A 23,535-nucleotide genomic window follows, 5' to 3' on the forward strand; every position below is an offset into this window, starting at 1 on the left:
CTCGAGGGACCCGACTAATCAGCTGATATATTGCCTGATTAATTAATCGGCCTGTGTCGCCAGTTTGCCAGCTGATTGTTGTTTTCTGTGGTATTTAGTTCAGTAGAGCAGTAGATGTAGAGCTGTTGCATAACTATTTTTATTATTAACCCTGTCTGCTGTTGAGGTGTTACAGAGACAGCTTGAAGGAAACAGCTTAAGTTCTTTTTTGGAAAAACGACTAATAAAAAAACTAATTGCACATAATAGCCTGTTGGGGTCTGACAGTAGCAGATTTTTTTTAGCGCTAGTTGTCATTTCTGGTTTAGCCTACTTTCAAGGAGAAGAGAAATTATATGAATCATATGAATATGTTAAAATTACAACAAAACATGTTGCGCAAAACCCATTTTGAAATGAGCGTCATCAAAACAGCAGCATATCTAATAAGTGTTACGACAGGAAAAAGTTTCTGTGCAACTAATGACAACTTTCCTCATCAATCTTATTTTCTAGAAAAAATTAGTCATCTATGTAAAATGTAAATAAAGTGAAAACGACTCACAGTTGCTTCTTTTATCCAGCCAGTGTTCTTATGTGTACGATGACTGATTAATACACTATCATAACTATTGCTCAACCAATCATTTAGAAAACTGTTCAGCTTTAGTGTGGACTTTGCTGCTGTCTGGATAAGTCGCAAGTTTGTTGGCTGACTTGCTTTCAGGTCGGTTAAGTTGCCTTACTGACTGGTCTAAGTATAGCGTTACTGGAGTCAGTGAAAGGTCAGGTGTCTCTGGATATGGAGTGATAAATTAGTGTAAACAAAGATCGTATGGGACAGGTATTTCTGTGTGTCTCATAAATCACCTGAGCAGACTTTCACTGTGTAGACGCACACATGTTGAGCATGAACTGTCAAAATACTGAATATAGGTCAGTGTGTATTTCTGTGAAAGCATCTATATCTATATTCTGGGTTACTTTAAGCAGGACACGAGAGTAAAACCAGGACACACACACACACACACACACACACACACACACACACAGACCTGCTGAGTCTAGTTTATCTATAAATACACTTTAAATTGATTCAAACTTTCTTCTCTCCCTCTAGGTGAGGATCACTTTGGTGGATAAGAGTTCTACCTTTTTCTTCTCCATCCTCGCTCTGCTGTCACCTCTTCTTCTTCCTACCTCTCCCTCCTCTGTCTCCGCCTTCCTCTCTCTCTGTATCTGTGACTCTGTGATGCCGGGCTGTGGGTGAGTCTATGCCCGTGACCAGACTGAAGCTGGGGAAGCTAAAGGTGGTGCGGCGGCAGCTGCTGCAAAGGTACAGAACAACACACATCAGCATCACAACCAGGCAGCGACGATATTGTGAAAGTAAAACAATTATAAACTCTTCGGTTATTTTTATATCAATTATCTATTAATAATCAGTTGCTTATATATTTTGTCATGTTCAGAGAAGCGTGTGTTCAGAGTTGCAGGTTGACTGCTGCTTCTAGAAATGAGAGATGTGTCTGTTACACAACAAAAGTCAAAACCAGAGATCTCACATGTGGAGTTTCCTTGATCAGCTTTTGATATGTTACAAAAATACTCAGTGTAAAGAAGAAAAATCTTCTAACATATATTCTAACTTTTGTGTAATACCATTCACTTCTGCTCAAGCTGTGGAGTTGTGGTTATCGTCAGCTTTTCTTAGACAGCATTCCTGTTGGTTACTTTTATTTACAATGAACAATCATTTGCACTCGTGGGGAATGACGGTTTGCCATCTGTCACGAAATATAATAACATTTTGCCCTTCTAGTGAATTCACATTTGAGTTAGTAAGGTTTTGAGATCTTCTGGCACCATCTGAATACCATGTAGCTCAGTATAATATTAAACCGTCAGAACATTACATTTCACACAATCCCAGAACACTCAGCTCTGTTATGTATTTCCACACAGCGTCCTGGTTAGTCAGGATGATGTACAAAGTTTGCTGTGAACTGTTTTTGTGGAGAACGGTACGTTCTGGGGTACGACGACCTACACTCCGTCTGAACAGATGGATGAGTCACACAGCTTCTTTTTGTACCAAGATAGCCTGAATGCATCATCTAAAGTGGGCTATTTTTGTGACCTGTTGGTGCGAGTACTGTATGATTATAAAACACAGTTTAATGTCAGGGTTTTGTAGCAATGAGTCCAGTAACAAAGCTAATTATTACATCTGAATGCCTCTGCATCTCTTATGAAACCTATTTAGATTGATGTCCAAGTAGAAAATAGCTAAAATGCAAAGATTCGAGTTAAGATATGTAAATGTTGTGAACTATCCAGAACAGCAGCGGTTCGACCATGTTTTAGGATGCCTTCAGTGAACGGTTCTACAGCATCCCGTAGGTTAACGTCTGAGTTCTGACTGGGTGACTTTGAAAGGTTTAAAATGATTCTTTTGTAGATTTATGTTGATGTTCAGGGTCATTATCCTGCAAAAGACATAAAAGGTTTGATGAAATATGTTAGCTGAAGACCTTCGTCTGAGTATTTTATCGGCATGGAGTCAGATCCAAGATAAAACCTGTTATCATACTCCGAAGGACGTTCGGTTTTATCACAATTTATTTAATTTCACAACACTGTGCTCTAAACAATAGGTCTGTGCAAGAGTACTTTATCTTTAAAACCTCTAAAAAGATCAGTCATAAAAGGTCATATGTTGTCAGCCAGATTATGAGCTACTCAGTGTCTTTTGAACTATGAATATGTAAATGCTGTATTCAGAGAAGTGCTGTTTCCCCGTTATGCATTTTCTACTTGACTGTACCAGGTATGAACACCAGCCGTTTGTCTCCTGCCTGGCTGGCCTCTACGGTTGCCAATGGAGACGATACCAAAGAGCCCGGGCGCAGCCAGGGGAGTGCTGCTGCAGCAAGGTAAACACACCGACACAGCACCATCTATAAGCAGCGTGTTGTGTTTGGTTACTTTGCTGATCATGCAGAGAGTATTGATTCCCCAGCCGGTTTTCCTCAGTCCGGACTGCTGACTGCAACAGTCAGTAACTACGGTTTCTGTGAAAAACTATCTGCATGTATATTTACTGTGTCAGCTTGTATCAAAATATGCTGTACTGCCTCCATATGCATTTGGTAATATGATTACTGAAGGGACTTTCTGCTATGATAATGACTATAAATTCTGTTAGCAAAGCTAATTAAATTATTTCCTCCTTGAACCTTTAGCTCTTGGCCTCAAAATATTCTTTTGTTTTAATTTTCTTCAGTTTATGTAAATACAACAAACAAACTTTTTTGGGGCATAATTGGATTGTTTAATTTAGCAGCACATGACTTCTGTATGTGTATGTGTGTGTGTGTGTGTGTGTGTGTGTGTTACAGGTGGAATGTGGCAGCTTTGGCCTCCTGATCCTCACCTTCTTCCTGAGTTTCCTTTTCCTCTATTTCTGGAGTGAAGCCCAGAATGACTACAATGACTTTGACTGGTAGGACTCACAGAGCACATGCTCATGCTGCTTCTACTGTCATGATGGGGTTCGGGTTAGTTGTCTTCTATAAGCAAGAAAATAAAATAGAGGAGTCTACATAGATGTTTTAGAAGTGTGTTTAATGTTGGTAACTCATTCAACTTTAAGAATCTACATTTTACTAAATGTATCGGTACACACTGACTCTGAGACACACAAAAGACATGATGGTTCAAACACTCACATCTGCTGCTCCTTTACATGTTCTGAACATTTTAACAGTGTCTGTAATGACTGGTCAAGGCTTGATGTGTCTTATGAGTTTGCCAGTTTCACATATATACAAAGCTCATCTCATTTCACTAATAGTACGTCCTTAATTCCTTTCCTCGGCTCCTTTCCTTGACTCTTAGGCCCCGTTTACACGTAGCAGAAACAGTGATATTTCAGTGGGTCTTTGGTTTACAAACAAACGAAGCTACAAGTCACCGAAATGATCATATCTGAAAACTCCGGCCAAAGTCTTTACGTTTGCATGTAGACACGAGGAGACGGAGTTTGACGTCACAGTATGCGACAAAAGATGCGTCATCAGCGTCGTGTGTGTGTGACCATGTTGACAGTTTGGCTACGTCCATGGACTTGGGCTGACATGTTTACAGTCAATGTTTTCAAGTATTTTACTTGTTTTGTTCTCTAACACCACATTGAGGAGCAGCTCCACTTCTCTGTCAGTTCAAACAAATGACCTTCGCGGCGTTATCGTTGAAATAACAGGAAACAATTCATTCATTGTTGTGTTTTTTCCAGGATTCTGATTGGCTAGCATGGCTTCATGCTTCTCGTTACACTGCCCCCTATAGGTCTGGCAGCTCACAGCAGCTCTTAACGATCTGTTTGTGGTTTTGTGTAAACAAAGATTTTTTTGAAAACAATCTGGTGTGAACGATGTTGTTTTTGAAAACGTAGATTTGTTTTTTTGAATGCCGGCTCTGTGTAAACGTGGCCTCAGTCCGTCCAACCAGAGATGTCAGCAGAGGAGGTTAGGCATCAGGCATTAAACAAAATGAATCCTCCTTTCCTCAGAGCTGTTTTTTTAAGCAACGTCAGTTAAATATGGCGTGTGGCACAGCTGTACCACCTGTCTGTTGTTCTGTTTTAACCTACCGCTGTATTCTGAGGGAGTGAGACATAATTAACACACAGTTATCAGTCCTGCTGTCAGCATGCTTTGTGTTTCCAGCTGTGTGTCGCCTCTTTTGTGTCACAGGTGCAGAAAATCCTTTGGGGATCCAGTCAGGTTACAACTGTGCATCCTCGAGTCTCCTCAATCCTCTCTGCTCAAGATGCATTTTAGGAATTGAGACGACCTTTGTGATGGCACAATGGCACACCAGGATTTATATTCTGGGTCACAGGCAGGAGGACAGAGGAGGCTGAAATTAGTGAAATGAGATGAGGCTACAGAGTCTTCTTACCTCCAGTGATGAGATGGGAAATTAAATCAATTACTCAACAAATAACAACACATTGGATTTTTTTCTACTCTTTATAAACTCGTTTATCCAGTAAATGTCTGATATGAGTCAGTCTGGTGAAGGCAGTAGACCTGTTGCTCTCCTTTCAGTCAGTCAGAAGTTGCTGCTGCTGACAGACAGACAGCTGCTTCTGACCACAGAGGCAGTCAAACACAGGTCCAGTTAGCATAGATTGAGCACAATAAATGCTTCAGTTGTGCTTATATGCTGCTGATGTCTTGATTTTCATGTCGATTTTGCACTCTGTATGTGACTGTTTTTCTTATTCCTCGTCAGGTTTAACTTTGGGACCCTCGGTTTCTGGTTTCCGTGGTCTCTGGTCCTGCTGGTCGTTGCTGCTGCTCTCTTCACGTACATTGCCCTACTATTGGTACGCACACTAAGATTTCAATGAATCAACAAAACAGAAGCTACAAGACACAAGTTGTACAGTCAGGGGTCAGACTGTATGCTGTTCAGTTTCAAATCCCTGGAGGCGTTAAGAAAACCTTTGAGTTGATGACAAACGTTTGCTGTTTGACTACAAGTACAGACCTCAGTGTGTGAACTACGTGAACCACGGCTTTCAGAGGAGCTCACTGTTTGAACTTTGTTATGGTCAGAGAACTCAGTTACATCGTTTATAAACCGCTTGACTCATTTTTTAAATTTAATATTGTTCCTTGCGTTCTTACGTTTCGTTGTACTCGTTACAATGACAATAAAACAAATCTGAATCTATTCCTGAGTCTAAGCACTAAGACTTGATGCTTGTCGGCATCAAGGAATTTAATTTTTTCCTGAGTGAAGTTTATGATATTACACCGCCACCACATTTGATGAGACACTTGTGATGGCAGCACCAACATGATGCTGGTAGTACTCGCTTCTTTTAAGTGAGTCAGCGCTCAGTCGCCTTCATGGATGAATCATACATCAGTAGTAGCCCAGTTTCACACGTGATCCGTGATAATGAAGATACAGAAAAATAGTAATGCATGGCCAAAAACACCACATTGTCAGTATATAAAGACCCCATAAAATTTCACAAATCACGTTCTCAGCAGAGCTCATGTCTTAATAAGAGGATGTAGTTCACACCATGCCTAATCTCACTGCTTCTCTTCTAACCAGAGGTAATCAGTGGTAGAAAGTTGTCATCCAGCATCTAGTTGAGCCTGACTCGACTGTTTATTTGGAGCAGCGCTGTATCTTGGGTTTTCTAACTAAACCAGCGTGCTTGAAACAATGCGTTTCATTAAGCACAAGTGCGCATTAGCCCTTTGGCTCTCCCAGCACTTTCTGTGACATTTAGGAACTTGTCTGCTTGCTTGAGGTGACAAATATTATGTAAGACTTATTATATAATGCAAGATATGGGCCCAGATGAAGTGAAGTATACTTGTGCATGTACGAGTTTACTTTCTGCTGTGAGAGGAGGCATGTAAGAAGTCTTATGACACTGGTGTATCTGAGTCTGAAGTCTGAAGCATGAAGATATGAGGAGTAATTACAAGATAGAGTGCCGTTTAATTGTGTCTAGTTTCAAGCAATACTAAAGTAAAAAGAAACCATTTTGGTTTTTGATGTTAAAGTCTTAAAAGGTACAAATGCCTTATAGAAGAGTGTTGGTTTATTCATCTAACAATGTTAATAAATACTTGACCTTTGTTCAGGTGCTGGCGGTGTGTCTGCTTTCTGAAGGTCAGAGGCTCTACCTTCACTGGAGCCACAAGGTGTGTACAAACAGGGGCAATAAAAGGAAAGATCTGTATATTTTCATGCTTCTTGTTATCCTTACGCTTTCTCATCGTCCTGTGTCTTTTAGACTGGCATCGTGGTGACGCTGGCGTTCTCTGTCACAGCTACCGCCATCCTGTCTGACCTCTGGAGCAAAGAATGGAAGACTCTTCTCCTGTCCCTGCAGGTTAGTCACACCTGCCACACCAGACAAGCATTATTAAACACTGTACAGTTGAGAGTTTTGGCTATGTATACTGTATTTATACAAACTGTAAGAAGAGTTTTACTCGTTGAGTGACTTGTCTGAGACATGTTGGCTAATAGTCTTTCTCCCTGCTGTCCTCTGCGCATCTTCAGGTGACAGCACCTTACCTCCACGTGGGTGCAGTCTCATTAATGGCAATTCTCTCCTGGCCAATAGCATTGCACTTCTTCCGCATGAACAAGAAAGGTAAGCAAGCTGATGAGTGTCAGTTTAGAAGCTAGCATTGAGAGTGAGGAAAGGCAGTTTTGCAAATCAGATAACCTGCAAATACTGTTTGGAGGAAAACTAGATGAGAAATAAGAAATGTTCTTGGCCTCCAACTACTATAGTTCCCTTAACTGCTGTACTGAAAGTCACTGCATATAATCTAATCTAATATGTATATCTGTGTGGAATGGAAAGAGGACAGCATATAAATAGTTGGTAAATGCTCAATTAGTGCTTCATAAATAAATAATAACCAAAGAAAAATAATTTTATCTATATTTACAGACTACTCCAATTCTGTTTACTGTGTTAAATCATTATAATATAAACAATAGATGTTATCTCAAACCTATTCAGAGTATTCAGCCCTGGTGATTGTGTTTCAGCAACCAGTTACAAATACTCTTTGTTTCAGTCCAGAGCCTCAGACATCTTAGCCAGGCCCTTTAGGATCCTCTATGAATTAAAATACTTAATGGATGCCATTGTTCTAGAGGAAGAGAGAGAGATTAGACTTTTAGTAGCAAGCAACCTATCATTGATGTAACAGCAGCAGCTGGAGAAGAGAAAGGCCTGAAGGACATCTGTAGAATGACCTATTGGCTGGAGCTCTTCGATTATGAAAGGTTCACTTATAGTAGAACTGAGCTGCTCCGCCCAAAGAGAAGAAAGCTGTTCTGAAATCTAACCGAGCCCTCAGCAACGTAATGCGTTCGTCTGGCCTGGATTATACAGATCTCGCTGCCCTCCTTCTTTTCCTCCCTCACTTCCTCTCAACAGAAAATCAATGTCTCATTTTTGCACTGTTTTGCACTCTTTTCCAACATGGGATACATAAAATGACTGATCTCATGAGTCCGTTAAGGTGACGCCATCTGGTCCTCCACACATTGACCACCTTTAACGTTATAATGTTCCTCATACGAAAAATAGAGCCCACACACTAGAGTTAATACTCAGAAGAGCATTTATTAAATTAGCATCCCAGGGTAACGTTTCAAAGGTAAATTTACCACTGTCACCAGTCACCTGACAGGTCAGCTGATATTTATAGGTGAACAACAGAATGATCTCAGCACATTAATAAACATGGTGTCTACATGTACAGATACATTCACAAAATCAAACTAAAAGGTTCTTTGAAGACTTACAGAATGCACCAATCTTGATGCTCCATCTGAATATTAATCACCTTGTTGTCAGGAGAAAACCTAAAACAGTACCGGGAGCTTAATCCGTACAACCTGAGCTTCACTTAACTGGAGCACCAGGTGTACACTGTTGAAAAATGGGGAATTATTTTGTAATTAACCAATTTGCAGGTGCCTCCACTAATATAAGGCAACAATAATCAACAACAAATAATGTCACAGTAATACAAACACAGTATAGTAAATTAGCTAAGAAGTCAGAATGTAATAGAAAATAACAGTTTAGACTTGTGCCATGTCGAAAGCAATCTGGAAATGCTTCCAAATCCAACATAATGAGATTACTGTAGAGACATTTACAGAAGAGTGAGCATGGTGCTCAGTCAGACACAAAGCTGACACAGCTGTCAGATTAATGCAAAGGAGTACATGTCTGAAAGGGGCTTTTGTTATGCATTGTGCTTTTTGTTTCTTCCTTTGTGTCTTCTTTCATTTACTCAGTTTTATTTAGTCTCTTGACCACTCTGACCTCCTCACCTGCCAGCTCTGCCCCTCCTGCTGCTGCCCGCCCACTCTTTTGACTTGACTTTGGGTCACTTTGTCTCACGTTGTGTCTGCCTTTTCCTCTTTCTTAATGGCTTTCACCTCTGTGTCTCTGCATCTCTCTTCTGTCTTTTGTCTCCATGGGTACTGTCCCTGGTTGCCATGGTGATTCAGCAGGTAGAGTGATGCTGAGTCATGTCTCGGGTCTCTCCTGGCAGGAAATAAGGGGGAGAGAGATTTGCCAAAGCACAGAGAGGAATGTTGCTTTCTCCTGTTTTATTGTATTGAGATAAACACCCACCCAGGCCTGGATGGGAGAGAGGAGGAGTACGAGGTTCTGCTGAAAACAGACCTTTAAGATCATTCGTCCAAGACGAGACATTTCACATCAAATAATGGATTTCCACTAACATGTTGGTTAGTGAGGGGCTCTCTGAGGACGTATAGAGTTACAAACAATTTCAGATCAGTTTCACCGCCCTATAGGCCTTTGTATAGTAATAGGTCCTGAAACAGGAACTGAATAAAGCGATAAAGCCTTGAAGTTTCTAACCTAAGAGACCATAGGATTTGCAGAAAGCCTGCTTACTTCTTTAGTTATGTTTTTATATTTGTTCTTTACTTTCTCCTCAGACTGTTTAACGTCACCAGGGTTGCAGCTGAAAAAAAAAGGCTAAAATTGTCTCATAAGGGATAATTTCTTAAATTTCTTCTGTTATATGAAAGAAACTATTGCATTGCAATATATATGCTGGGTACTTTCCCAGTCATACAGGCCCCATGGCTTCTATTTCTACAACAAAAATACCGTCTGCATGGCAGCACAATCAGCTTCTATTCTTTATATTCTAACCCACCTGTCACCAGACAGGGTCTGTGTTTCGGGTCAGGACCCAAAACATGTTGCTGATGGATATCTTGTTGCTGTTGTGTTATTTAGTGCGTCAGGTGGCTGTCCTGGGTCTCTACCTGTCCGTGTTGTTCTCGCTCTACCTGGTCCCCCTGGGAATGTACTCGCCCTGCATTAAAGAGGCAGGAACCCTGGGACCTGCACCAACACTCATTGGACATAGAGGAGCTCCAATGGTAAGATGAACTGGCTACCCAGGACTATATTATGCTCTATTCATTCATTAAGTTTTTCATATTAAGCCCCAGTTCCCTAGTCCTCCTCCAACCATCTGTCCTGTCAAAAATGAAGTTAAATAAATGAACAGAATGTTATCCAAAACATTTTGTGTGATCGCTGTCTGCTGAAGTAGACTGAAGTGAATAGTTTTGTTTGGTGTGTCGCTCTGAGTTACAGCAGACTGTGTGGAATAGAAGACAGCGTAAACATGAAATAGATCTCCACTGAGACACATTAATGTGCCTGAATAGTGAAAAACAAGAACCATGAGCTCTGGGGGGTGGATCAGAGCGACGGTGGGGTCCCTGCTTTGCTGTAAAACTACTAACCTTTGTTGGTCTAGTGTGTGTCTTATTAGTCACTGTGGGAACGTTTCTGTTGTGTGTCTGTGTGTAGCTTGCTCCAGAGAATACTGTGATGTCCTTTGAGAAGGCAGTGGAAGCTGGAGGAGAAGGACTAGAGACTGACGTCACCATCAGGTATCGACCGCTGTCACCTCTTCTGTGCATCCTGTTGTCATGTTCTTTACTCTGATTATCAGAATGAGTGTTGTGTGTTTTGGAGCGCATCCATGCAGACGACGATGTCACAACTGAAAACACAACGGTTCTAACTCCCCCATATCAGTTAACTTGAAAGGACAGAACAAATATTTTTTGCTATTCATGGTATATGAGCTATGAGTCTGTGTGACACCTAACCTGTCTGAGGTGTTAACAAATACCTAGTTTCTACTAGATCCTCACCTGTCCCACCTCTCTCTGGGATAATAAATAACCGATGACGTTACCGTCTTTCTGCACTCCCTTAAATTTTGTATTACGGAGTGAAACTGGTCCTGAAATATAGAGGAAGAACCCAGATGTTCAGACTCTGTGTTGTACACAGAGCAAGCCCGTTTAACCCATTTAACTACAGCGCTTCATGAAGGAAGTTTTTGGAGTTTCCTCTGATTTGGTGGGAGATTTGTTTGGACAACGTGACGGCTTCAGGCCTGAAAGGTCTGTCTCCTGTCATAAGTGTGAGAACTGGCAGCCCTGCGTGTAACTGCATTAAGGGCCAAACTCAGATTACAGGAGCTTAAACTTGATCACTGAAATTGGAGCAGTTTTTGACAGTTTTTGTCCCGTGTTTAGCGACTGTCTGGCTGACAGAAAAAAAACTGTTAAAATGTCCAGTGGTCTGAATGTGATCTAATTATCTTTAAGTGAAATTGTTTAAAACATTAATATGTTTACTGACATCAGATCACAACGTGTTTTCTCTTCTCTGAAATGGTCATTGGCACATTTGCCCACCAGACCACTCAGGCTGAGTCTGTGTTTTGATGCTAATTGTACAGATCAGATGCTCGCGTGCTGCTCTCAGTGCTAAGGTGATTACTGCCATGCTAATCCAGTTAGCCGTTAGCCCTGCCATTAGCCCGCAGCTTTTGATTCTGAACGTTGTTTTACAGCCTGAAAACAGGGATTAGCAGCATAGCATGACTCAACATTAGCGGGTTAGCTTAATCTCATGCTGCTAGTGACCTGGGTGAGTCTTGTAGTTCTTCTGTGTGTAGGAATGAAATGTGTGTCAGTGTGTGTGTTTGTGTGGTCTGCATTAAGGATTGAGGCTTCTTGGAAGTTCTTGTGTGACTAAGACTGTCGAGGGTTTTGTAAGGAAATCTATTAAAGTGTGTGTGTGTGTGTGTGTGTGTGTGTGTGTGTGTGTGTGTGTATTTGCATTTATGGTCATGTACGTAACTGAGATCAGCTGTGTGATTGATGGAGGTGACAGGTTCTGTCAGGTTGGTTGTTTGTGTGATATTCATAAACAAGATACACGACTTTATGAGAGCAGGACGTAATTAGTCTTTTATTTGTTCTGCTTTCCTTCCCTTGTTACTTCTCCTTTGTGTTTCACTCTTCCTCCCTGCTTTCTTCTCCTTTTCCCTCCATTCATTCCTAACGTTGGCACTCATTAAATATTTTCATCCCTGTCTGCAGTTACGATGGTGTTCCCTTCCTGATGCATGACTCCACCCTGAAGAGGACGACTAATGTTGCTGAGGTTTTTCCAAACCGCACACACCTCGATGCCTCCATGTTCACGTGGGCTGAGCTGCAGCAGCTGGACGCTGGCGGCTGGTTCTTATCGGTGCGACCAACAGACACATGCACACACAACACAGAGCGTGGCTGCTGGAAGAAACATTATCTTTATGTTAACTTGATGCTGGCTAGTTTTATGTCATTTCAGCGGCTAAATGATGCATTTAACCAAAAACAAAACCTGAAAATTAAAAGTCCCGATTTATATAATGACCGCATGTAAGTAACGCGGATGCTATGTGTAACTAACAAACACAGCCCTGATGTCTCAACATTGCACTGTGTGTACTGGGTTCATTCTTGGCATTTTGAGTTTGAAATTAGGGTAGCACATCATTTAAAATGTTATTACAAATTTGAATCCCCTGTTCATCCAAATGCTGCTTACATTGTCACTCAACTAGTTCATTACTGACATGCAGAAAACTATAGTAGTTTATAGGAGTAACCAGCATCCTCAGGACTTTCTACAGAGGTGTGGTGGAGAGCATTCTGACATACTGCATCTCAACATGGTCCTCCAGCTGCAGTGTGTCAGACAGAAAAGCCCTGCAGAGGATAGTCAGAGGAGCTGAGAGGGTCATAGGAGTTTCCCTCCCCTCTGTCTAAGGACTTTTCCAAAATGGCTGCAGGAGCAGAACATTGTCAGGGACTCCTCACACCCTCTCCATAAACGGTTTGAACTGCTGCCATCAGGCAGACGTTTCTGGAGTATTAAAGGAAGAACCTCCAGACTGATGAACAGCTTCATTCCACAAGCTGTCAGAATGCTGAACTGCTGATCCAGATATGCAAACACTTCTTTATTTAAATTGCTTCAAGTTATTGGATCCTGAAGAAAGGCTCTCTCATCTTGCCTGTACTACTGTGTATGTGCAGCAGCATGACAATAAACTTGATTTGATTTTAGTTAACTTAGTAGAAATTTAAAACTACAGCTCTTTTCTGTGAATCCTCACAACAACGAAGCATAATATTTATTACTCAGCATCACTCACTTGTCTCTTACAGAGGGATCCGTTTGGTACTGTGTCGTCCCTGTCTGAGTCGGACCGTTCTCAGGCCCAGAATCAGTCTGTTCCCTCGCTGGTCCAGTTTCTCGACGTAGCGGCCCGAACCGGCAGACTAGTGCTGTTTGACCTACGCAGGCCACCGTACGGACACCCGTACAGTCAGTCATACATCAACACCACTCTGCAGGTCATACAGGCCCACATCAACTCCTCACAGGTACCTGGCCGTGGTTGATGTGTACAAAAAGTTCTGTTCAACATTGAAAGGCAACATAAAACTGTATTATATAATGTATTTGTGGGTTTGTTTGTTATGACTTAGATGATATTCAGTGAATCATTTTGACTACTGTTGCTCTACAAAAACAGTCATTGCATCTCTGTGTTTAGGTGCTGTGGCTGCCTTCTGAAGACAGGGACCTGGTCCAGGCTGTGGACCCAAACCTGCAGCAGACTTCTGGAGAAAAGGCTTCGATTCAGGAGCTGACAGACGACCACATCACCAGACTGAACCTGCACTACAGCACAATGTCACAACAACAGATCCGGTATGCAGTCACTCATTGTTGGAATGAAGAATGCAATGAAATGAACTTCAGGGAGCGATGAAAAAAATCCTAATATCATAATGCAGTGAACACTTTAACGAATAGATATTTGTGAAACATTGGAGACAATGCAAATGTGCTCCTAATTATGCAACCATGAGAAAGTAAAGCTACTGCAAAATGTTTTTTCTAAAATGTCATTCAGACATGGACATTGTCGCTCCTAAACAAAGCCTAAAAATTCATATTAAAACTGAACATAACAACCCACTCATACGTTACATTCAGGAGCTCAGTTATGCAATCAGTTCCATGTACCCGCAGAGCAGCCCTGTTTATACCTACTGAGAGAAATGTGACATTTCACATTGAACTTTTGAAGTGGTCTCTTCTGTGTCGGTGCAGTTATGTAAGCCAAGATACAGATGGCCACCGTGTCCTCGGTGACTCCATCATGTTGCTCGTAGAACAACCTGAGGGAAGTGAGGGGAGGAAGAGGGAGGGAGGTAAAGGGCAGGTGGGAGATGCAGGAGTGAGGAGAGAGAGGACAGATAGCGATGAAAGAGAGGAAAGAAAGATCTGGTTAAAGTGGAAGTTAATCAGTAGAAGAGAGAACTGGTGTGAGCGATGGGAGAGAAAGTAGTGAGGGGAAGCCGTGGAGGAGGTACAGACAGGTTTAAATAAGAGGCAGATAAGAACGGCTCTCAAGTTGTACAAGAGAACCGAGTGGGAGGTACTCGTTCATAAACAGAAGCTGTGGGAGAACAATCTGGAAAGAGAGCGGCGAGAAAGATGGTTGAATGACTCACAGAGTGACAGTTTCTAACACCACTCACACGGTCTAGTGAAGCAGTTCTCCCTTGTTACTGTTGATTTGTCACCAGCTGGTTGGATAACTCGTGTTGTTGCGCCGCTTGGTAACAGTTTGCATGTGTGATTATTATAATCAGAGCATTATGTTACAAGGATATGGTCAAACTTCTACATGGTGAGTCTTTGGTAGTGCAACTGTGCAGTGATTTATTAGTAGAAGGAAACATTCTCCTCCTGCTGTGATGGATAAACTGCAGCCTGCTGGATCTCTACCAAGACATCTTCCATGTACACTTAATATTCCTTTCACTTGGATTACAGGTCATCCACCATGCTCACATTTTTGGTCTCTCATTAGTACAGAATGCTTTAAGTAATACTCCTATTATGTTTAGTTAAATATTTACCTTTACATTAGACGTACTGATCCCATACACCAGACCAGTATTGGTACTGGTATTTAAAGGTATTTAGTTTAGATTAGACATGACTTTACCAATCTGTATTAAGTTGACAATACTTTGTCATGTTCCCACAATCAGTTTTAAGGTGCTGATTCACCTCCTTGTCAGAGGAGGCTGTGGTCCCCTTTTGCATCAGTATATACATTTTATTGATGGAAAAAGGAAAGCACTCGTACCAAAAAGGAAAGCACTCGTACCAAAAGGGCATTTTGTACCTGAGAACGTATTTGTTTTCCAATAAATACACTTTGACAGTATCATTTTGCTTAGTTTTTTTTTTTAAATCAAATAATTCTTAAGGTACAAAAACTACAGACATCAAACAGTGAATATAATTAACCATATCCAGAACTGTATGTCAAATAAACAATATATTCAACACTGTTCACTCAAACAGTATACATTTATATATATATATTTTCTGTTTCATTTTTTACCACTCATTCCAAAGAACCATTAAAAGTCAAAATTTTCACCACTTCTGAGGCAAAGTTTCTCGAGTTTCTGAGCACCTTTAAGCTGTTTTACTAGTTTAAATGATTATTTCTATACATGGACAGCTATTGCGTCTTGTAGCGTAATACAGATACAGATTCTGGACTGCACACAGACATGTGAAACGGTCACGTGAAATATTTACGTGTCATCATCCTCGTCCATGTTGGACTTGCTCAGTTTGTTTTCGTGCTGGATGCAGAAATCACATAACTGATGATCAAAATATTTGGTGGTTCGTTTTCTGTGGATGAGCTTATTGATGAATCAGCTGTTTGTTTCAGACATTTTAAACCACAGTGGATAGCAGTTGTTGATATGTTATAGGACAAGCATATTTTCTGCTGGATTATGGTTGTAACGTGTCTTTATTATGTTGCTTCATTGTCGCTCTTTTTCAGCCAACCAATCAGATATTAGATGGGGCGGGACTTGTTACCGTGGTAACCCAGGAAATGTAGGACACGCGTCAAACGTGTAGTGAAAGAGTTGTATTTTAACCTAAACCATGACATTTTTCTTAACACTAGCAAACAATTTTAGTGTCTAAACTTTCCCAAAACTTTAGTATGTAAACGTGTCGAACAGTTTTGATGTCTAAACTTTAAAAAAAAAAGCGAGAGAAAACGACACTGAAATCTGAGACCGATGATCTCTCAGCTATGAAGGGACGGTCCGACCTCTGGTTCTTAGTCTGATGTAATCAAATTTGATATAAAACTTTGAAATGGTTGCCAGATTACGATCAGTGTCTTTGTTGGTTCCTTCACAGAATAACTGATTCTCTCAGATTGTACATGATACATATAATGTGTGACGGTGTCATTATGTTTGAGATCAAGACTGTTTTCATTCAGATAAAATCAAGCATTCTGATGTGAGCAGAACGTTACCATATCAGGTTTATACCCTAATTAAAGACAAGGTGGGTTTCATAATAACAGCAGTCTGTGAGAGCAGATGGTTGCTGAACGTGATGTTTTCATGATTTCAGTGCAAGAGGGAATATGGTTTTTATTTTTGATTTAAGTTTTTGTAATTATTCATGTAGCTGAGTCTCAGTACAAATGTTTCTTTAATGTTTTCCTCCAGGATTTTTAAAGCACAGTAGTAAAATAATCTTGAGAAACTTCTCCTCTCTCTGCTCCTTCTCTCTGCACAGGAAGTACCAGTCAGTGAACATCAGCACTAACCTCTACGTGATCAGCCAGCCGTGGCTCTACACTCTGGCCTGGTGTGCTGGAGCGCATTCTGTCACCACCAACTCCATCCACATCCTGTCCAACATCAACAAGCCACTCTTCCTCATGGTGAGCACACTCAAGTCTGTTATCAACTCCGATCAAACGATGTTATGATCCTGCTGACCTGCAGAAAGTTCACATCATATTTGTCAGATAAGACAGATTTTTAGTGAGCCGGAAAGAAAGGTTAGGATTAGTTGGTTTATCCAACTAGCCGACACATATGTTGAAACATCTGCTTTGGTCTTGTGTTTGATACTTAACGTATTTATCCAGCCATAGGTACACAACTTTAGCAGCAAAGAGATCAATTTCTTTGTTTTTTGTTGTGATGAAATAAAAAGAAAATAAGCAGGTATTAACCTGATGTAAAGGTTTTAACACTGGTTAGAAAGTGTGAAAACTGGCAGTGCTCAGTTATAGGCATCAGTGTTTCCACATCATATAGGTTATGCTTTATCAAATCTGCAAAATCTTTGTCTCCCCCTCCTGGCGGTTAGAGTAATTACACAAACACTGTCAACGTGAGCCTTCCCTTTGACTGCAGTTCTTCCTCTAAACAAAGAGTTTATTCTTTTATGTAGTGTGAACATTGTAGTGAACATTTTCTCTGACATTTGAGTTTTTCGTCATAGGCTTTGCTAAACATCCTATTCTGTCAGCCCAGTTGCTCCTTTCTAAGTCTCTGGCAAACAGTTGTGGACGATTGAAGTAAAATCTGTGGCTACTGGTGCACCAGTGCAGAATCTTGCTACAGAAACCAAATTTAAAATTCCAGTGTACTGTGAACTACATATCTGGAGCTAATGGGCCAAATCAGCTTTGTGTGAGCACGTAAAAACTTGGCTGTCATTTGTTGCTTTAAAGGAGTTATCATTGTTGTGTTTTAACTTTAAAGATGATGTTCATGTTAACAGTCTTTTATCTTTGAACCAGCAGATATCAGGGGAGTTTTTTCAGCAGATGTAATCAACCTCTTCTTTGTCTCTGTTCAGACCCCAGAGGAATATAGTCTGATGTGGATTCTAACGGATGTGGTGTCCGCCTTCCTCATCATTGCAGTTTTCGTGTTCCATTGGTACGCACACGCACACACAGACACACACGCGCACACACACACACAGAGCTCTCATAATTACCTTCCCCAGCTAATTGGAGCGTCTGGTGTTGGGGTGGGGAAGCTGTGCAGTGCTGAGTCATGGCTACTGATGAGGTTTTATTATGACTGTGTAATGTGAGATGCCGCAGTGACCAGACTTCAGACAGATGAGAGACATCCCAGTAAACCGGGACGTGATTTATTTTTCAACCTGCTGCTTATTTGTGTTACATTAATCATCAGTTATTATATCACAATGTGTTTTTTGACAGATTAATTACAGAAACACTGTGGGCTGAGTTGATCACAAGTGATGAGTTAAAACGGTTCCATTATATCATTCAGCTTTAAGCCTTCTGTTGTTTCAGTCAGAAATACAAGTGTGAATCACTGTACTTAAAAAAAAAAAAGAAAAATCCTCTTGTCAGTGATTTTATTTTCTATTGAGGGATCCAAAACATATTCGGAATTCAGTGTATGATGGAATCAGGTTAGTAGATTTGAGTCGTGTAAAGAATACACATGCCGACTTAATAAAGCAGAAAAACCCTCTCTTCTATTATTTACATCAGACTGTTTTGCCACTTTTTCCGTGTACAAACCATTGCAACACTATGAATGTCTTCCAGGAGAGACTGAAAAATTACCTTCATGTGCGAGAGCTCAGAGCAGCTATGAGACTTCATTCCTACGTGGTCGTACAAAGTTGTTTTTTAGTCCAACTGAACCTTTAAGACTCAGGATATGGAAACGAGTTTGAGTCAGTGAGTTTTGTCCTTTCCTGTCAGCCAGAGAAGGCTCCTCATCACAGAGGGAACCCTCCTGTGGTTTTATTTTTACTTTTTCAGTTTTCCCCCCAACATCTCTTACATCATCAGCCGCTCCTTTGTACCTTTTTATAGCTGGGTTTTGTTCAGCGCTCACCTGGACCTCGTCTCGTTCACAAACACTCTCACGTGTCCTCGTGTATGCCCAGTGTACACATCAAAGCAGCTCCAGAGCTCCACATGTCAGTCTCAGAGCACTGAGATAAACACAGAGACACACCTGGTTCTGCTCTGCTGCTCTGATCTGTGTGTTTGTTGTGTGTCTGTCTCAGGTGGAGGGAGAGAGGTCTGCCCTTCTGGTCCGGCAGCCGCCAGACTCACGAGAACGGACCGTACAGCAAGTTCAGGACAGGTAGGTCACATTTAGTTCTGTACCGTCGTCACTGTGCTTCATCGTAAAACAACCAGTGTTCCATTTTCATTAGATCTCATGTCTTGTCTTCACCCTGACTGATGTTTGCTGTTTACTGTGGTTGGTCTGGTTCCTAATGAGCCAGAGAATCAGACGTCTCATCTCGATGCTTGAGTGACAGAATGACAAAACCAAGAAAAAGCTGTTGTCACAAACTCGATGAGATGTTGAGGACATTTGCACCTTTTTTTTTGTCACAAACTACATTTTTCCCGAGACGAAATGAGTACAAGGCAAATTTCTGAAGAATTGTTGAATTTGAAACATTTTCACTGAGAATACAAGATGATGTCAAAAAGTTCTGAGTCTGTGCTTATAGAAATCCAGAAACCCGTACCTGACATAAGTTTATCCGCCATCCTTGTTGAAGTAGTTTTCTTGGGCAGTGATGCAGAACTCCGAGGTCTTCTGAGACTTTGGTAATTCTCACTGGAAATCCTGTTATGTAAATGTGTTGAGCACCATCTGCTGTCAAAACAGCCACCTTTTAACTTGCATATGGAGAAGTTCACAGGGAGCCAGATCTGGAGAGTTGAGCAATTGGAGAGTGACAATTAAGTTGGTGCTGTTGCCAAAAAACCTGCGCTATCAACATGTCGTGACCGGGCCTGCAGCACATTAGAACCCACGTACCATCACACCACAGTTCAGGTGATTTACGTCTCAGAACATTACAGCACAACAACTGAATTCACGATGTAAGGTTGTCAGGTTTTGGAGACTGTGGGCTCTGTGAAAGCTGCTGTTTCTTCCCTGGGTGCTAACTACAGACTCATCACTCCTCACCAGTGATGATTCTCTAAATGACGTTTGGCTCCTGGCACAGAGTCCCCGTTCAGACATGCACTCCTTCATATAATCTGAGGTTATCATGATGAGTCCCGTGGGAAAAAGTCTCAGTAAGGCACAAGTCAGATCTGCATCGTCACATAAACACAGACAGGTAACTGACTTAGAGTTGTGTCAAGTGACTTCAGAAAGACTTTTTCCATTTTTCACTTCTGGTCCACAAGAGTGCAAAGACACAGTTTGCAAAATCATAAAGTACCTTTTTCTTTCACTTTGCTCTGACAATTCACATCTATTACAAACTTAACTGTTTATAAAATGAAAGCTTTAGACAGTAACGGATCGATGAGACTTTTTGATCACATCTTGTATTCTGACATTTTGGGAAAGAATATTTTTTACTGTGTTTCTGGGAGACAGTTGAGAACATTATTGATCAGTACAGAGTTAGTTTGGCTTGACTGAAGCAGCTTCTCTCTGCTAAGAAAAAAAAGTCTGATTACAAATCGTGTGAAGCTGGAAACTTCACCATGAGGAGCGTACTTTCAAAATTCAGTGTTTCAGAAAACACAAACCTGTAGTTCATATTGATCTCAGCAAACAGCCACATTGGCCAGAATGTTTTTTATGTAGCTTGGCTCAAACTGTGCTGCGACCAGCAGAGACGAGTCTTTATTTTAAGATGAATATCTTTGCATGCAGTGACCTCCTGCTGTGGGTTGTGTTGTGTGTGTCTGTGTTGTGTGTGTGTGTCAGACTCCTCAGAGGTCATCTGTGTTCGCTGGAGTCCTCTCCACTCTGAGCCTCCTGCTGGAGCCCTTGTCTCCCTCCCCCTGGTCTTCAGCCCATGACACCCTGCATGTCCTCCCTTCAGGAACTCTGTATGAACCATGAACCCTGTTTGTACTCCAAGTTTCTATGTTTCCTGTAGAAAAAAATCGGTCATTTTGTAGACCTTGATCAGAAAATACAGGTTTAGGTTCAGGTGTTCACATAAAGATAACTAAGATTTGTTTAATTTGGTAGCTATAGTCTAGGTTTAGTTGACATACTTACGTCTTTTCTCTGTACTGTACGAGCCTACTTGTATGAATGCTGTACATCTAAAAGACCAACAGTGAAGCAGCACATTTTTTCCACGTTAGGAGTAGCGACTGCACAGGCCTGACCTTTTCTGGGTTTTAATCTGGCCACGAGGATAACCAGGAGCCTCTGGTCAGCAGATCTCAGTGATCTTGTGGATGTAAAATTAAAAGATCAGAGAGACAGAGAGGCACTAACTCATTTAAACACTTACAAACAAACAATATGATCCTAAAATCAATTCTAAATGTAACTGGGAGCAGCTGAGTGGCAGCATTTAGCAACAGTTGCAGACAAAAAAAAGCAGAGGCTCACTCAGACTTGATATAAGACGACTGCAGCAGTCAGGTTGAGACTAAACGAATCTCCTTTTCAAAGCCAGTGAAGGAAACTGAAGGGCAGTGACCCTCAGTGGAAAGAAGCTTCATCTGACAACAGCATTTAGTTGTTAGTGAAATGTAAAAGTGCTGTCACAGATCAGTGCAACAAGCCTTACAAACTCTATAAGACTCCTTATCCAGTCGATTGATGATGAGTACAGTGCAGGTGTTCTTGTGTCACGCTACAAACTGGGCACTTTGCATGTGGCTTCTTATCTCATTTACGTAGCTGCATGGCTGTCCTATGCCTGGTTCTATTCCTGTATGTTCTCCGTGCTTACCTGTGCTCAGCTCCCTGTTTGCCACCTCACCCCTTCGTTTGTGTTTCACCCTCCCCTCTGTTCCTGTCTCCTCCAGTATGGCCTCTGTATTACCCACAATCCTCCTTGACCAGTGAACTCTAAACCTTTTGACTTTCCTCCCTCTGCAGAGCTCAGTGATGTGTGGTCCATTTCCAGCGTCAACGTCCGGCCCGACCTACGGAGCACGCCCAGTTCACCCACCACCCCTCACTTACCCACCATCACAGAGGAGTGACTGGGGGAGGGAGGGGGAGACAGAGAGACAAAGAAAGAGAGGCAGGAGAGGGAGGAACAGGTAGTGAGAAATGGAAAGAAGAGAGTTCGTTAAAGCCCGGCAGTGTTTACTTAAAACATTCATGAAATAAATAACAACGTTGAGTTTAACGATCATAAATTAGATGTACTTTGATCAGATTTGACAGCAATTGTCATCACATGTTGACTGAAATGTTGCTGAACTCTGATTGGTGCACAGAAATAAATGATATGCGACATGGCGTTTTCCCAACCAGTAAATAGAAGACAGAGGTGATGACAGGTGAACAGGGGCAGGTGTTTGGAAGGCAGGGCAGAGCGACCAGAAAGAGAACAGATGAAAGTGTTTAGGTAAGTGAGACACAGCAAACTCTCTCGTTTCTCCACCTCCTCTCTCTTCCTCTCAGTCTGTGGGTCGACCGCCTGCAGGAACTGAACTGTTGAACCAAACCTCCTCCGCTGATCTGGAGTCAGGACTGAGAGACTCTGGACACAGCCGAGGAGCACCAGTGTCTGTTTTCATACCGTAATCTCATCGATGCCATTCAACGCGTTGGGAAGCGAGGACAGTCAAACACGAGACCGGAGGCCGACATGCTCGAGAACATTTCCATCTCTGGTCATTCAACTCCACCAGCTGAGCTCAACCACGCAAGAAACTAAGCCTGACGAATGAAAGAAGAAAATAATGAATATACTCTGCTGTAGTGATATTTTAGTCGCTTTCGCTCTTTCTGTCTCTTGTTTCTAGTTGATTAAGACCAAATGTTGTCAGAAGAGGTGGAGCTCTGAGTGACTGAAAGCTCAGGAGACGTTTGGGCGACGATGCAATGGAGTGAATATTTTATGTACGAGCTATGCGTTTTCATTTCCAGCTGTACAGATATCAGGTTCATCAGCTCAAACCTAAACCACATCTTCAATTTTGATCTGTGTGTGTGTCTGAGTTATTGGATGCAGTGTATGAAGTGTACACTGCTGGACTGACAGAATGAATGTAACCCCGAGGACTGAGAAGGTCATTGTTAGTATTTGTACTAAAGTGAATGTATTCTTAAGCGAGGCCACGTTTCTCAAAAGTATGTGGATTGTTTCGGCTGGGAGTCTCTTCAGTTTGGCTGCAGATTTGTGCCAAATGTATCAGCTGCTCGAAGTACTGATTAAAAATAGATGCTTTTGAGAAACCAGACCTCGTCCTCTTTGCAAGGCATCAGCTTTTTCCTCAAAAATACACACACAGTACTTTCTGGAAGTACGACGATACACTCAACCGGTGCAATGTTGTCCTGGTGTAAGATCTGGAACCCAGAGTGTCTCCTCTCAACCCTTCAGGTGTGAAAGCCATGAAGTCAGGAGCCTTGGTTGGTTTTCTGGAGGGTATTTCCAGTTTGCTGCACAGTTTTGGAGATGAAGCAGGACATGCTGCAGTAAGTGCCATTAAGAAAAAAAGACTATAGATTCTCATTGTTTAGCTTTATTCACCCGTCATAGCAGATTTATTAATTGAGAAAGTATGACAGTGGTTTGTGACAAATCTCCTTGGATGCACATAGTCTAGAGATATTTATTGTAAAGAATCAATGAGCTGCTCATTATTTTTAACCAGCAGTCTGAATCCATGTGCACGATTTACCAAACTATGCTTTCATTTAGCATTTAATCTTTAGATTCTGAGATAAATAGTGAACTTTTTAAGT

The 23,535-nt window shown here is 41.5% G+C and overlaps 1 protein-coding gene across 1 annotated transcript; it reads left to right on the forward strand.

Moving 5' to 3' along the window:
- Positions 1 to 1,253: 1,253 nt before the first annotated feature.
- LOC103373497 (glycerophosphodiester phosphodiesterase domain-containing protein 5-like) lies at positions 1,254 to 21,818 on the forward strand. The gene is made up of 16 exons (XM_008303395.1): positions 1,254 to 1,315; positions 2,810 to 2,915; positions 3,381 to 3,484; positions 5,281 to 5,374; positions 6,660 to 6,719; positions 6,812 to 6,910; positions 7,084 to 7,177; positions 9,833 to 9,978; positions 10,418 to 10,500; positions 12,010 to 12,160; positions 13,126 to 13,344; positions 13,518 to 13,675; positions 16,610 to 16,757; positions 17,687 to 17,769; positions 18,890 to 18,969; positions 21,712 to 21,818. The coding sequence occupies exons 1-16, from the start codon at positions 1,254 to 1,256 to the stop codon at positions 21,816 to 21,818; spliced, it is 1,794 nt and encodes a 597-aa protein (XP_008301617.1).
- Positions 21,819 to 23,535: the final 1,717 nt, after the last annotated feature.

The sequence above is a fragment of the Stegastes partitus genome, unplaced genomic scaffold (genome assembly GCF_000690725.1).
Source record: "Stegastes partitus isolate 25-593 unplaced genomic scaffold, Stegastes_partitus-1.0.2 Scaffold1997, whole genome shotgun sequence".
Taxonomy (NCBI): domain Eukaryota; kingdom Metazoa; phylum Chordata; class Actinopteri; family Pomacentridae; genus Stegastes; species Stegastes partitus.